At 46.2% G+C, this 14736-nt stretch overlaps 1 protein-coding gene across 2 annotated transcripts in view; it reads right to left on the reverse strand.

Moving 5' to 3' along the window:
* Tbc1d4 (TBC1 domain family member 4) overlaps nucleotides 1–14223 on the reverse strand; it is a 161423-nt gene extending 147200 nt beyond the window's left edge. The window contains exon 1 of one of the 2 annotated variants that reach the window (XM_027394000.2): nucleotides 12990–14223. In XM_027394000.2, coding sequence (XP_027249801.1) covers nucleotides 12990–13487 — 498 coding nt within the window. In that variant the 5' untranslated portion in view covers nucleotides 13488–14223. The remainder of the gene's footprint in view (nucleotides 1–12989) is intronic. The other variant, XM_027394001.2, reaches the window with a different exon arrangement.
* Between the last annotated feature and the right edge of the window lie 513 nt (nucleotides 14224–14736).

A 14736-nucleotide genomic window follows, 5' to 3' on the forward strand; every position in this document is an offset into this window, starting at 1 on the left:
TCTGCACCTTCCAGCCCTGGGATTAAAAGTACACAGCCCACCCCCACATACCCAGCTTTTAAAGTTGGGTTCTGAGGAATCAAACTCATGTCTGAAAGTACCTTCACTGAATGAGCCATCCCTCAATCCCAAATTAACAATATTTAAATAAGCTAGTGAATTTGGTGTCTCTGAAAGAATTAGGTGCATATAGACATATGCAAAGCATTGTGCTGTCATTGGATTTCATGACGAACAGCACAGCTTTTCAAGAAAACCACCTGGGAAACCTAAGCTGCTAAAAAAACTTACTGGGCAAACATATGCTGACTCTCACTGTGCAAAATCAATTCTATTCTCAGAGGGGGGAATAATCATAGGCAACAGGACTTGAAAATAGACTATTACAAGAGACAATCACAAGCAGAAAAACTGGTTCCTAAAGAAACAGCTAAAGTTCTGTGCCTCAAATCCAATACCAACAAAGATTGGCTCTCGTGCTAATGTGTGTGTGTGTGTGTGTGTGTGTGTGTGTGTGTGTGTGTGTAAGCTCCCCCACCTGAAGAAGTGAACTGGGACGAACAAGCTCTATCAGTAGGTGAAGCTCCTGCCAGAAGGCCTCATGACCTGACTGTGATCCCCAGAGCACCTGTAGAGAAAGGACAGAACTTCCACAGGTTGTCCTTGGACTTCACACTTACTCCCCGGCATGCATTCATGAGTGTGCTCACACACACTAGACAAACAAACAATTTGTTGAAATGACCTGTGTGTGAGTTTATCCTCCACCCTGGTGGTACAAGGAAATAGTTCTAGTAAAGAGACAAACATGAGATGTGTTTACTTTGTTGCCTTAATAAAGTGTTGTATTGTTTAGACAACACCTGATAACTGTTCTTATTATACATAGTTTTACTTTATTAGAGTTAAAACCTTTCCTTTGTTACTTAGACAAAAGAGAGGAAGTGTTGTGGAATAGTCATGAGCCCCCGTGGCAGCACATAGATTAAAAGAAATGTGTTAGTAAGTTATAAGAGCTAGTTAGAAACTAGCCTAAGCTATAGGCTGAGCTTTCATAACTAATAATAAATCCCTGTCATGATTTGGGAGCTGGCAGGTGGGACAGATAAAGACTCCCAACATCTTAACCTTGGTCTCTTCGTGTTCCTCCTCTTTCTTCCTGGTCTCCATGAGGTGAACAACTTTCCTCTTCCATATTCTCTACCCCAAATTAATCCTTGCTCTTTATGGTGATTTTCTCAGATATGTTATCATGACAACAAAAATGAGACTAATACAGAGCCCATTATATGACAGAGTCTCTTGCCCCTGCAAAGTTCCAAGTGCAGATAAAATGCAGTGTGAGTGTTGCTTGGGGGAAGCAGACTGTAAGAAGCTGACAATGCCCTTCATGGAGGGGATGGAGTTAGAGCACAGGGCTGTGCTGTTGATCACTCTGGCGCTTTTAGGAAGAGACAGGGGAGGAAAAGGAGGAAGATAGCATTTCACATTTAGCCTACAAAGTACTTTCAGAATGTTCCTAAATTACTTGTTTGAGATGTGATTGGCCCACGCTTATAATCCTAGGATGCAGGAGAATTACAAGTTTGAAGCCAGACTAGGCTACATAGTTAGACCCTGTCTCAAGAATATTTTCAAGTTTCCATTTAAAAACATGTTTCATAACCCCATTTAACATTATATGCTGTCTAATTTCTCTAAAATTATAAGTATCCATGTGGAAAAATACTATTGTACAAACACATGACAATTGACACCTGTTAATTATGATAACTGTTATCATAATATGATAACTGTTATGATAATTATGATAACAGTTAATGATGATAACTAAAGGCGAGGAGGGATTTTAGACCACACAGGTACTCTTGCCAGTGGCCTGCATCTAGCTGTCGATTTAAATTCCAGAAGACAGGGACCAGTTCAAACTCATCTTATGTCAGTGGATTGGAATGAACTCCTCCTACTGAACTAGGTCCCGGTCATACAACCATGAAGAAACAGGAGCTCCCAGCACAAAGCTTGCATTCCACAGGTGGAGATACACACACACACACACACACACACACACACACACACACACACACACACACACACAAAATAGCAACCAAAACAATGTTTAACCATCAGAAGGAAAACAAACACCTGACACAGAAGTAGAAAACTAAGGTACCAACCTTGAGCTAGAGAGTCACTGGAACCCAATCTGAGGAAGTGACATTTGTCATTTAAGTAGAAAACTGAAGGTGTAGGGAGCTAAGCCAACAAAAAATAGGAAGAATACATAAGCTCTGAAATTATCTAAAAAGCTGGACTTGTTTTGAACAGGACACGGCAGAATCGGGGAGGACACAGATGAGTGAGATTCTATGACGCAGCTCAGTCAGCCAGGACATACAACAAAGAATGTGCACACGTCCTGAGTCCAGAGGGGGCCTGGCTTGTGTTTCGAAAGGACCACTCCTTATAGCTCCATGGAAGAATGTTGATGGAAGGGTAAGAGTTGAACAGGAACAATATAGACTATAGAACAATATAGACATAGACTCAGCAAAAGATCACAGTTGTTACATCAAATCTGAGATGATGGTGATTACAGTGATGTGAGCGCAATAAAAAATGATTTCAGTGGGACTGGGGAGATGGCATGATTGGCAAAGAGCCTCCCTGAAAAAAAAAAATAGTGACATTGAAAGACCCGCTCGAAATGCCCCTGAGCCCCCTGCCCCGAAGCTGCCGGAGCCTCCCAAGCCTTCACCCCGGCAGGGCTCGCGCCCCCTGGCCCGCCCCGCCTGGCACCGCGCCTCGGGGCTGGGGCCGAGCAACGAGCACCAGGTGGGCAGGCCCGAGAACGAGCACCGGGTGGGCCGGCCCGAGAATGAGCACCAGGTGGGCCAGCCCGAGAACGAGCACCGGGTGGGCCGGCACGAGGGCGAGCACCAGGTGGGTCGGCACGAGAACAAACACCGAGTGAGCCGGCCTGGAGCCCTGCCCCTGAGCCCCCGCCCCGCCCGAAGAGAAACACTCCGTCCCAAGGTCTCCGCCCCCAAGGTCAGCCATCAGGAAGGGGGGGGGGATTTGAGTCTGCTGTACCAGACACCAGACCTTGAGAATATGCTGATCTGGAATGGCTCTGTGTCTCATTTGAACCATCCAATGGAAATAATTCTGTATTTCGCCTCATTTGAAAGACTCTGTGTTTCACCTCATTTGAATAACTCTGTACTTTGCCTCATTTGAATAACCCTGTATAGCGCCTCATATACATTGACCAATGGGAATAGCTCTGTATAATGCCTCATTAGAATTATCCAATCGAATCCCTGCTCCTAGCTTGCGCCTTTTTCCCTATATAAGGACCCCTTTCCCTTGGCTCGGGGCGCTTAGCCACACAAAAGCTAAGTCGCCCCGGGTACCCGCGTCTCCAATAAAGCCTCTTGTTTTTACATCCAGTTCGTGGCCCCGCTGATTCCTGGGTGTGTGGGTCTCCCTCTACGAAAGTGCCTCTTCGGGGGTCTTTCAACATGAGCCTGTAATCCCAGATACAGGGATAGGGAGACAGGAGAACCCTTGGAGTTTGGGACCAGCCAGTCTAGCTACATTGATGAGCTGTAGGTTCAGTTAGAGACTTTGTCTTTAAAAAAAAATTAAATAGAGGATCTGTAGAGATGGCTCAGCAGTTAAAATTGCCTGCTGCTCTTGCAGAGGACCTGGGTTCAGTTCCCAACAACCACAGTGTGGCTCACAACCATCTGTAACTCCAGTCCCAAGAGATCCTATGCCTTTGTCTGACCTCTGAGGACACCGGGCATGCATGGGTACACATACATACATCCAAGCAAAACACTCATATGCATAAAAACAAAATAAATAAGTTTAAAGAAAATAAAAAGTGGGGGTGACTGAAGAAGACACTGGATGTAAATCTCTAGTCACCATGTGCACAGCATTTGAGTTTAAGCTTTCACTTCTTTAAAACAAGGATTTTTAATGAGTACTCTTTTATAGGACTGTCTAAGAGCAAAAGTCAGCAAACTTTTCCTGTAGAGACAGGCAAATAATGATTTTAGGTTTGTGTCATAAATGCTTCCTCAGATTAAGATGGACTTAAGAATTGGGGATGTCAGGAGCTGACGGAAGCAGAAGCAGAGACTCACAGCTAAGCACTGAGCCCAACTCCTGGAATCCAATTGCAGAGAGGGGGAGAAGTGATGAGCAAAGGGGTCAAGACCATGCTGGGGAAATCCGCAGAAACAGCTATCCTGAGCTAGTGGGAGCTCAAGGATCCCAGTCTGACAGCATGGAACCTGCATAGGATCGAACCAGGCCCCCCGAACATGGGTGTCAGCTGGGGGATCTGGGTAGTCTATGGGGCTGCTGGCAGTAGAAGCAGTATTTATCCCATTGCCCATTGCCCATTGCCTATGGAGGGATACTCTCTCAGCCTAGACACCCAAGGGAGGGCCTAGGCCCTGTCCCAAATGATATGACAGACTTTGATGATCCTCCATGGGAGGCCACTCCCTGGGGGATGGGATAGGGGGATGGTGGGGGAATGGGAGGAGGGGAGAGAGAGGGAACTGGGATTGATATGTATAATAAGATTGTTTTTAGCTTAAATAAAAATTAATTTAAAAAAGAATTGGGGATGTATCTCAGTTGGTAGAAGACTTGCCTATAGTGCTTGAAGCCCTGAGTTTGATCCCCATTCGTGGCTCACACCTGTAATCCCAGCACTTGGAAGGTAGAGGCAGGAAGATCAAGAATTAAAAGTGAGAGGGAGGTCAACTAAGGCTACATGATACCCTGTCTCAAAAAAGAAAGATAAAAGACAAGGATGAATCTAATTTTGTCATGTTTACATTCTGTTTATTAAATTAACAATTGTAAATTTGTATCTCTACCATCGTCTCCATCAGAACCCTTACATATCAATTACTTTCCAATTTTCCTGATCAAATATAAATGATCTGTTGATAATTTTTATTTCTGTAACTAATAATGCATTTCATTATCTCAACAGAAAGCAATTAAATTTGTCAAATGCCTTTAATTTAAAAGACTAATTTCACCCCAAAAAGGATAGGCTCTTTAGTAGATGCTAAAACATAACAGTGTTCACATACAGAGGATATTGCCATCTTTTCTTACTATTTCATAATTACTCCTAGAAACTAGAGAAATATCTGGCCCTGTATCCTGACTCAAATGAGACAAAAGAATTGTGTGAAGGAAAATGGGTGTTTAAGCTTACCACCACCACCAATGCATGTAGGCCAAGAGGGCTTTACAAAACTCCATATGAAAGCCAAAATAAACTCTCCATCCAGCCAGGCATGAATCAAGCCAGTGGCACACACCTTTAATCCCAGCACTCTGAAGACAGAGGTGGGAAGATTGAGGCCAGCCTGGTCTACATAATGGGTTAGGACTTGGGGTAGCCAACTGAGTCATGAGCTGTCCCGACCCAGGTCCTAGAGAGTACACCTGTGAAGAACAAATGTCCAAAGAGCAGAGGAGAAAGACCTCCATTTTAAGTTAGGTAAACTCAGCATCCCAGGATGACCTAGAATTTGCCAGGTAACCCAGGCTGGCATCAAGCATGCACCAATCCTCCTGCCTCTCTCCAAGTGCTGGATTAAATATGAGAGCTATCATGGCTGGCTCATTTACAGTTTAAAATAGTTTGTTTTTATATGTTAAACTTTATGACTCAATTTAAAAAATATCCAGAAGTTATGGTTTTACTATTCTTTAATACATATCCTAATGCTTTTCTTTCCTATACTCCCCGAACTCACCCAATCTTGTCTGTCTCGGAAGCTAAGCAGGGTCAGGCCTGGCTAATATTTGGATGGGAGACAAACTGACTCATAATGTGGTCTTAAATACTAAGTAACAGACACATCAGAGTTCAACTCTTATAAGAGCTGGGTGTAGCTCAGTGGTAGAGCATTTGCCTAGCATGCACAAGACCCCTGCCTGGCTCAATCTTCACCATCATAAAATAACCAACCTAAGTCACACAAATTTCTTAATTCCTATTAACAGAAAAGTACAGCCAGATACAGTGGTGCACACCTATGTACCAGCTACTCAGAAAGCTAAGACAGGAGAGTTGTTTGAGTCCAGGGGTTCAAAGCCAGCATTGAACATTGTAGATTGAGCCAACCTCTCCTCTCCCTTATAAGGGGTCATGTCTGCATACCTGAAGCCACACCTGAAAGTCCACTGGTGAAACAAGATGCCACTACAGCACAGGATATGCATTACTATCCCAAAATGTAGGAAAGGGGGCATAGTGAGGAAATACTGGGCCAAAGCAAGATTGAAAACCAGCTGGGCAAACTCCAAACTCGGCATCTCCATGCCTGATGTCAAAGCACTCTTCAGATATCTAACTCCTTTCAGCTTTGTTGACTGCAACACACTTCTCTCTCTTGGGTTCCACTCCCTGGTAACTCTTCTTGGCAGGCATCCCATGACTCTGGCATCTCCAACATCTTGGGGTCTCCAAGGCAATCGAGGCTTCTACTTCACAGCTTTATGCAATGGCCTCCTCCATTCGGGGACACCCCTAACACATGCCTGTCCTTAGAGGCTTTCCTTAGTCTTTGGGGCAAATTCCACAGGCCCTTTCTTCTCTCCTTAGCTCCAAAATGACATGGCCAAAGCAATGAAGTTCTACTGCTTTCTGGGGCTGGAAACTGTCCCCCTCATTCAAAAATATCTTCACCAGCTTTCTGTTTTTCATCTTCACTGGCTAAGATTGTCTGTTCTTCAAATTACTCTCTAGACCAGGCTGACCTCATACTCAGAGATCTGCCAGTGACCTATCCTTCCTTGTAAGAATCAGGCATCCTACAACCCAGTTTATAGCAATGGGATTTGTAAAGAGTTTCTCCCGTTAAGTCCCTTTCTTCTTCAAGTATCCAAGTTGGGCTGAAATGCACTAAAGCTGGCACTCCTTCCACTTTACACTCCACAGGCTTGCATAGATGGGAACCACTGGACACAACACAGCCTACGCTTAATCTCCTCTTCACCTCTTTGCACCTGAACGGCCTGTGCACGTAAGTCTTTCCGGCTGAGTGCTTCTCCTGACACACACATCCTTAACTCTAACCCAGGAAGAGGTGTGAAGCCAGAGCGTATCACCATGGCAACTCCCCACAACAGACCCAAGCTATCAGCTCAGCACTCCCATCTCTGAGATCACGTGGAGATCCACCCCCAGAAAAGACGTGTGAGAGGATATTCTGTAAAACATTAGGCTTTCTGGCAGGCAAGCCTCTAAGTCAGTGGCCCAAGGTGAACACAAACTCTATAGTTCGCTGCCATGGATGTGAAGTTCAGTCTGCCCTACCCAATTGAGGTGTATAACTAATTATGTTTGGGTAATTTGCTAATTGTACCCTATTTCACAATAAAATCTCTCCCAAATTGATAAATGTTATGGTCATCCTCCAGGCAGGCCTGTGTCAGAAAACAGGCAGGCTTGGGAGACAGAGCAAGGCAAGCCTACTGAAGATGTTTGCACGCCCTGTAGACTTTGCTCAATGAATGCAGGAAATAGCAGGCTCCCTTAGCAGGGAGCTTAAGTCTCCACTTCAAATAAAGAACTTGGGACAATACTAACAGCAGGTCATCTTCTTTTCCCTTCAAAAGTACCCGGCACCTTCCAAACCCTGCTTTGTATGAAGCAAACTCATGGCTGATAAAACTGCTGAACACCAGCATGGCTGGCTGAAGGCAACCATGCTTTGGAGCATGCTCGCTGTAAATACTGTAAAGACAGGTGTCTCATCATTGCCCACTTGAAGAGTCATGTGCATTAACTCAGGTGCTCACAAGGAAATGCAGCTCTAACAGTGTCAATGACTGAAACTCACCAAGTTCCCAAATATTTACATTTGGTGGAAAATGGGAGATATTCAAAACCAAACTCCAGTGTACTGCTTGACCCAAAGACTGTTCCTAAGTTCCTCTGTGTTTAAAGTGTTTGCCAATGGTTTAAAATGTGAGTTGTGTGGAATATACATATTCCAATTTCAGCTATTGTGAAATCAGAAGTTTCACCCTGAGCTTGCATTCATTCCTGTCATTTCCAGATAGCCCTGAGTAACACACTGAGAAGGAACATCACCTCTTCAGTTCCCCCACAGTCCTCACTCAGCCCTCTTCTGGGGCACTGGAGTTTAGAACTACTAATTCTTAGCAAAGATGGTCTCTATGGAGACCACATATGACCCTTCATATTAAAGATCCTCTGACAGGAATTTGCTCTCTCCCCTGTGCAGTCTTTCTTCTATAATATCAGAAGGTACTGTGCAAGCTGCCAAAAGAGGGAAGCAATAAATTGCCCTACCCAGCTGTGACACCAATGAACCATAACAATGGCCTGCAAGGCAAGATATCTCTGAAGGTACAATAGTTGACATATTTTGGTGGTAACCAATAGGTGTCTAATTAAGTTTAAGGCACACTCAGGAGTAACATCATACCAAGCCAACTACCAAGGGTGAGTAAGACCATGGTTCTTAAAGGGGAACCTACTGTATAATCACTTTATTAGACCAACATAATTCCTAACTGCATCTGCAACATATCCTTGTCCTGACAGATATCCTCGTACTGTAGTTTTCACCCATCATCAAAGCAGTTTCGCTTTGCAGAAGACAGAGACTGTTACAGAAAACCACAACTGGTCAAAAATGCAGAGGACAACCGATTGTGGGGTGCCCAGCCCCAGTGAATACACCCATGACATAGCTCCTGCACCTAAACCTCAAGGAACATCTGGGATGAGTGGGTAGGAAAATTGTAAGAGACAGAAGACCAAGAATGCTGCTGTGAGATGGAGTCTACCAGAATGACAGACAAGCAGCATCCATGATACTGCAACAACGCCACTGCCTAAACAAGACCTGAACAATTATACCAATAAAAATGCTAAAGTAGGCTGGGTGGTGATGGCACAGGTCTATAATCCCAGTACTCAGGAGGCAGAGGCAGGCTAATCTCTGTGAGTTTGAGGCCAGCCTGGTCTCCAGAGAGAGGACAGCCAGGGCTACACAGTGAAATGCTGCCCCCCCCAAAAAGCAAAGACAAAAAACAACAACAAAAAGCTAAGGTAGAAAGGGGAAACCCCATGGAATCCCATCCCTGCACAAAGAATTCCAGGGAATTAATAACTGCTGAGAGAGAATTAGTCTTGCTCAAGGATGAGCCCTCTAACTGGTCACTCAATACAAGTGGTCATCTCTGAACTCATACACATAATAAAAGAAACACTAAATCGACTGATCAGGTGGTACAGTATATTTATGCATACATATACAACAATAATAATCAAAGAAAAAGAAGCCATAATTTTTCAAGGGAGTGAGGGGTATATAGAACAGGTTGGCAGGAGGACATAGGAAGGGTTAAAGGGAGGAAAGAGGAAGAGAAAATTATGTGGTATTTTAATTTAAATTTCTTGCTTTTTATTGTTTTCAAGACAGGGATTTTCTCTGTGTAACCCTGGCTGTCCTGGAATTCCCTCTGTAGACCAAGCTGGCCTCAAACTCAGAAAGAGTGGCTGCCTCTGCCCCCTGACTGCTGAGATTAAAAATATATGCCACCATGTCTGGCTTAATTTTTTTTCTAAGAATCCATATACATAAATCAAGAACTCATCTGGGAAATTACAATAAACAAAAAAGGGTTTTTTTTTCTTTTATGAAAAAGCCATGTGGCTTTCACTGTCTTCTCTGAAATAAAGGAAGGGAAATTAGCCTACACATTTTATTTGTAAAGTAATAGCACACTCAGCCCTTAACACTTAAATATATGGTGGAGGTAAATTCAAGAATGTGTGTAAATCCTTGTGTCCAGAAGGGGCGTAGTAACGACTACTGAGATCTCTCTCTCTCTCTCTCTCTCTCTCTCTCTCTCTCTCTCTCTCTCTCCTCTCTCTCTCTCTCTCTCTCTCTCCTCTCTGGTTTTTTGAGACAGAGTTTCTTTGTGTAACAGCCCTAGATGTCCTGGAACTCACTCTGTAAACCAGGATGCTCTCGAACTCACTTGCTTTTGGGAGTGCTGGGATTAAAGGCGTGTGCCACCACGGCCAGCTATCAAAAGTCTCTTAAAGGTCTGGAAACTGTAATGTGTTCTTCCTTATTGCCAGAGCCAGAACATTATATTAGAATACAATAAAGATGGTTATAATCTCAGGAACTTTCCAATTTCATTTGTGAAATGAGTTTTAAATAAATAAGCATGAACCCAACCTCAGTGGCCACCCATGGTAGGGAATTCCAAGTTATTTGTAGTGAAGTATTCTGTTGCAAGCATAACAGTGAACACGAATTAAAATTGCCACCAGGAGGCCTCAACCCTATACAGAGAATTGCAGGCAGCTAAGGAATGCAGAGAGTGCAAGAAATAATCTTCCCCAGAGAAGACTGCATCAATTGGTTTTCCAATGACAAATGGTCAGCCCTGAAACTTACATGCTAGTAATTACACAGACTGAGCAAGTTGTATCACACACACACACACACACACACACACACACACACACACACACACACTCACACACACACACACACACACACACACTCACACACACACACACACACTCACACACACACACACACACACACACACACACACACACACACACACACACACACACACACACACACTCACACACACACACACTCACACACACACACACTCACACACACACACTCACACACACACACACACACTCACACACACACACTCACACACACACACACACTCACACACACACACTCACACACACACTCACACACACACACACACTCACACACACACACACTCACACACACACACACACTCACACACACACACTCACACACACACACACTCACACACTCACACACACACTCACACACACACACTCAATGAAAAGGGGGACAATGAATTTGAAGAAGAGAAGAGGAAGGCATATGGGAGAGCTTGAAGGGAAGAAGGAAAGCGGGAGTGATGAGATCATAATCTTAAAATTGAAAGAAATAATTTTTAAAAGCGTAACTGCCCTCTCAGGCTGTTTAAGGCATTTATCATGTGGGGGCTGGCACGGTCAGAAGTGGTGGAAAGCACTTCCTGTTCTCCCGGAAGACCAGGGTTTGGTTCCCAGTACCTGTACAACGACCTGGAACTACAGCTCCCTAAAGGTTCCCAAACCCTCTTCTGGCCTCTTTGGGAGCATGTTTGTGTGCACGCACACGCCCACACACAGATAAATAAAAATAAACCTTCAAATAATAAAAATGAACAAAAAGATATTTTTCTCTTTTAGAATGTAATGAAGAAACTGAAGACAGTTGCCTTTTACTTCAGTTTTGCTACAGGATTTTTGTGGAATGCTATCGTCAAACAATAATTTTAAAGTTCAATTATGAAATAAGAGTAAAATAAGGACTTTTTAGGATGTTTTTCTCATCTATTCTTAATTTCCAGCTACCAGAAGGATACCATGTATTAAAACCTGAGACTTTATTTATTTATTTATTTATTTATATTTAGTGAATACTGATTTCCCTAAAAACCTAAATCACTGTGAACACACACACACACACACACACACACACACACACACACACACGAGCGAGGCGTTGGTGGCTCACGCCTTTAATCCCAGCACTTGGGAAGCAGAGGCAGGTGGATCTCTGTTGAGTTCTAGGCCAGCCTGGTCTACAAAACAAGTTCCAGGACAACCCCCAAAGCAATACAGAGAAACCCTGTCTCGAAAACCAAAAAAAAAAAAAAAAGAAAGAAAGAAAAAAAAAGCACAGAGATGAGGACTTTAATGTTGCAAAGCGCACACATACGTACGTACATACACACATAGACGCCCACCCACGCTCCCGCACGCACGCACACACACACACACACACACACACACTTCTTTCCACACTTCCAAGCCTATTTCCCAAGGCACAGTTACTATGCTAAAAAAGTTCCCTACTTCTGTTAGAACGGCGGTTCTCAGTCTTCCTCATGCTAAGACCCCATAGTACCCCCAACCACAAAATTATTTCATTGCTACTTCGTAAGTGCAATTTTGCTACTGTTATAAATCGTAATGCAAATATCTGATATGCAAAATATCTAATGGGCGATTCCAAAGGGGTCGCAAGCCACAGGTTGAGAATCACTGTTAGCTAGACCTGCACGTGTTTATTAAGAAAGTCAAGGTTTCGTTTAGTAACAGAACACTTCGAGTTAGTAAACTCTGGGGAAACATTGGGCACTATGCTAGAAACTTAAAATACTTTTTAAAATGACATTTGAAACCTCTTCTATCACAGTAATTTAAGTCACTCTCATACGAACTTGTCTTAGTGGGTGAGAAAACAACAGCAAAGTTCTTCTGACTTCAAATTCGCAGAATCACACTCGGTTGACAATCTGACAGTTCTAACTCCAACCCTAAACTCTGCTTTGAAATCACACTGCCCAGTCACAGACACCTGGAGGAACTTTGGTGACAGTGACGTGCCAGACAAACAGGTATAAATGCAGGACTACCGAGACTGAGAACCATTGCTGCAGGGCGGGGGTGGGGGTGGGGTGGGGGTCTCCCACTTCTAATAAACACACACTTGCACACACGCAGTCCTTGGAGAACGCCTGGCAAGCCAGCACCAGTCACCAGGTTCCTCCTAGGACCCGTTCTTTTCCTTGAGTCCTGAGCAGATTTGCCCTCTCCCCCAGTGTCCCAGGAGCACTCTGCGTCTTCTCTCAGACCAGCCAGCAGATCCCGAGGCTAACCCAGCCACCAATTGCTTTCTCTCCCACTCCCAGATCCCAAATGCCGGGCGAGAGGGGCAGAGGCACCCAAGCGCGCCACGTGGATTGCGAGCCAGCAGCCCGATCCAAAGACAGATCCAAGCAGGGTCTCTGCCTCGCCAGCCCCGGCGGCTCTGCTCCCGGCCCGGGCGCCCGAGACTTGCCTGGTTAGGGTCGGTGGCTCGGAAAACGTGGCAGGCCATCTGCGACTCGGGGTCGTCCGGCTGCGCCTTGATCAGGTAGGCAAAGTAGGTGAGGTCGTGGCTGTTGTGGATGAATCGCGAGATGTGCTGCGCCTTGTGCTCGAAGATGAACACCCCGGTGTTGGGCTGCACAGTCCCGGAGCCAGCGCCCCCGCCGACCCCGGCACCCGGCGCGGGGACGCAGCGCAGGAAGGGCGCGCTGAGCACCAGGAGCACCTCGCGGGCCGCGGGAGCCCCGCAGCCACCCGCTTCAGGCTTCTGGCTGCGCCGGCGGATCTCGGCCATGAGCCAGGGTAACATGGGCAGCGTGGTCCTGCGATCCAAACACGACCCTCCCACGTACCACAGCCGGAAGCGCTTGTCACCCGGCTTGGGGGCACCTGGCTGCGGTGGGGTGCCCGGCTCGGGCTCCAGAGGGTGCGGGAACGGCTCATCCTGAATGCAGCTAGGCGACTCCATAACTCGCGCCTAGCGAGGGCACCGCGCCCCCCAACTCTCCCTGTGCAGGCGCCGCGGAAACTGCCAGCTGTCGCCCCAGGCCCCCGCGCCTGCCTTGGTGCCACCAGCCCTTGAAGTCCGCGCTTCAGCGGCCCTGCCCCATGCGACACTTTCCCGGGCGCGGCTAGGAGGCTCCGGCTGCAGCGCAGTGGACTAGCGGGAGACCGAGGCTCACCCGCGCATCCTCCTTCCTGGAGCCCGCGCCTGCGGAGCCGCCTGTCCTCCTGCCGCCCGTCCTCGGGGTCGGGGACCACGCCGGCTGGCCGCGCTCTCCTGCTCCCGCTCCTGCAGCCCGCTGCGGCCGCCGCCGCCGCGCTCGCCCAGCGCTGGCACTGGAAGGCTGGGCGGAGAGTGGGGCTGTGGGCGGGAAAGGGTGACTCGGGGCGGAGCTGACTGCTAGCAGGGTGACCGGCTGTCACCTGGAAGGTCGGGGGCGCGGGGGTGCGGCCCGCTCAGTCCAGGAGAACTATCCCAATGGAAAATAACAAAAACAAGCGTGGCCTCCCGCGGGCGGCTCCTCCAGCCGCTGACTCTGCAGCCCAGATAGCTGCTCCTCCTCCAGGGTTCCAGTCCCTCCCTCGTTTCTTCCTTCCTTCCTCCCAGGCCGCAACTTTAAAGCCGCCTGCAGCCCTGCCGCCTATCCGGAGAGCTTTGCCTGCAGCAGCCGATCTGAGGTCGCCTCCCAGCCTCTTCCTCCGGCCTCCGCCCCTCACCTCGCCTCAGGGGGCAGCCGTACCCAGCCTGGCACGGGCACTTCCCGGACCAGCACGGCCTCTCTCCTCTCCTGGAGACTCTACTGCCCCCTGGAGAGGGGCCACTCTCAGTGGGGGCACAGGGATTTTTTTTTTTTTTCTTTTTAAGCAATCTTTGCTTGGTTTTATTCCCTCTAAAGCCTGAATATTACTATATTCTGCATCCTTTTTTCCTACCCTCGAGCACTGCTTGTGTTTTCAATGACAATTTTATGACAAACTAGTTTAATTGTAATATTCACTTTAAACTTTAACACTGTTTGATATGAATCTTCCCGTTTCTTCATGAAGCTAACTTCTTAAAATATAAAGAAGTTAAACTTCTTTACGTATCCCCACTTCAGAACTATTATACATTTCTTCCCTTTTATGTATGAAAATACATATTTCAAAAAGCATTTCAGGAATAATTTAACGTTTTATTTTATTTTTAAAGCACAACCGTGGTAATATAATTA

The sequence above is a fragment of the Cricetulus griseus genome, assembly GCF_003668045.3.
Source record: "Cricetulus griseus strain 17A/GY chromosome 1 unlocalized genomic scaffold, alternate assembly CriGri-PICRH-1.0 chr1_1, whole genome shotgun sequence".
Lineage (NCBI taxonomy): Eukaryota > Metazoa > Chordata > Mammalia > Rodentia > Cricetidae > Cricetulus > Cricetulus griseus.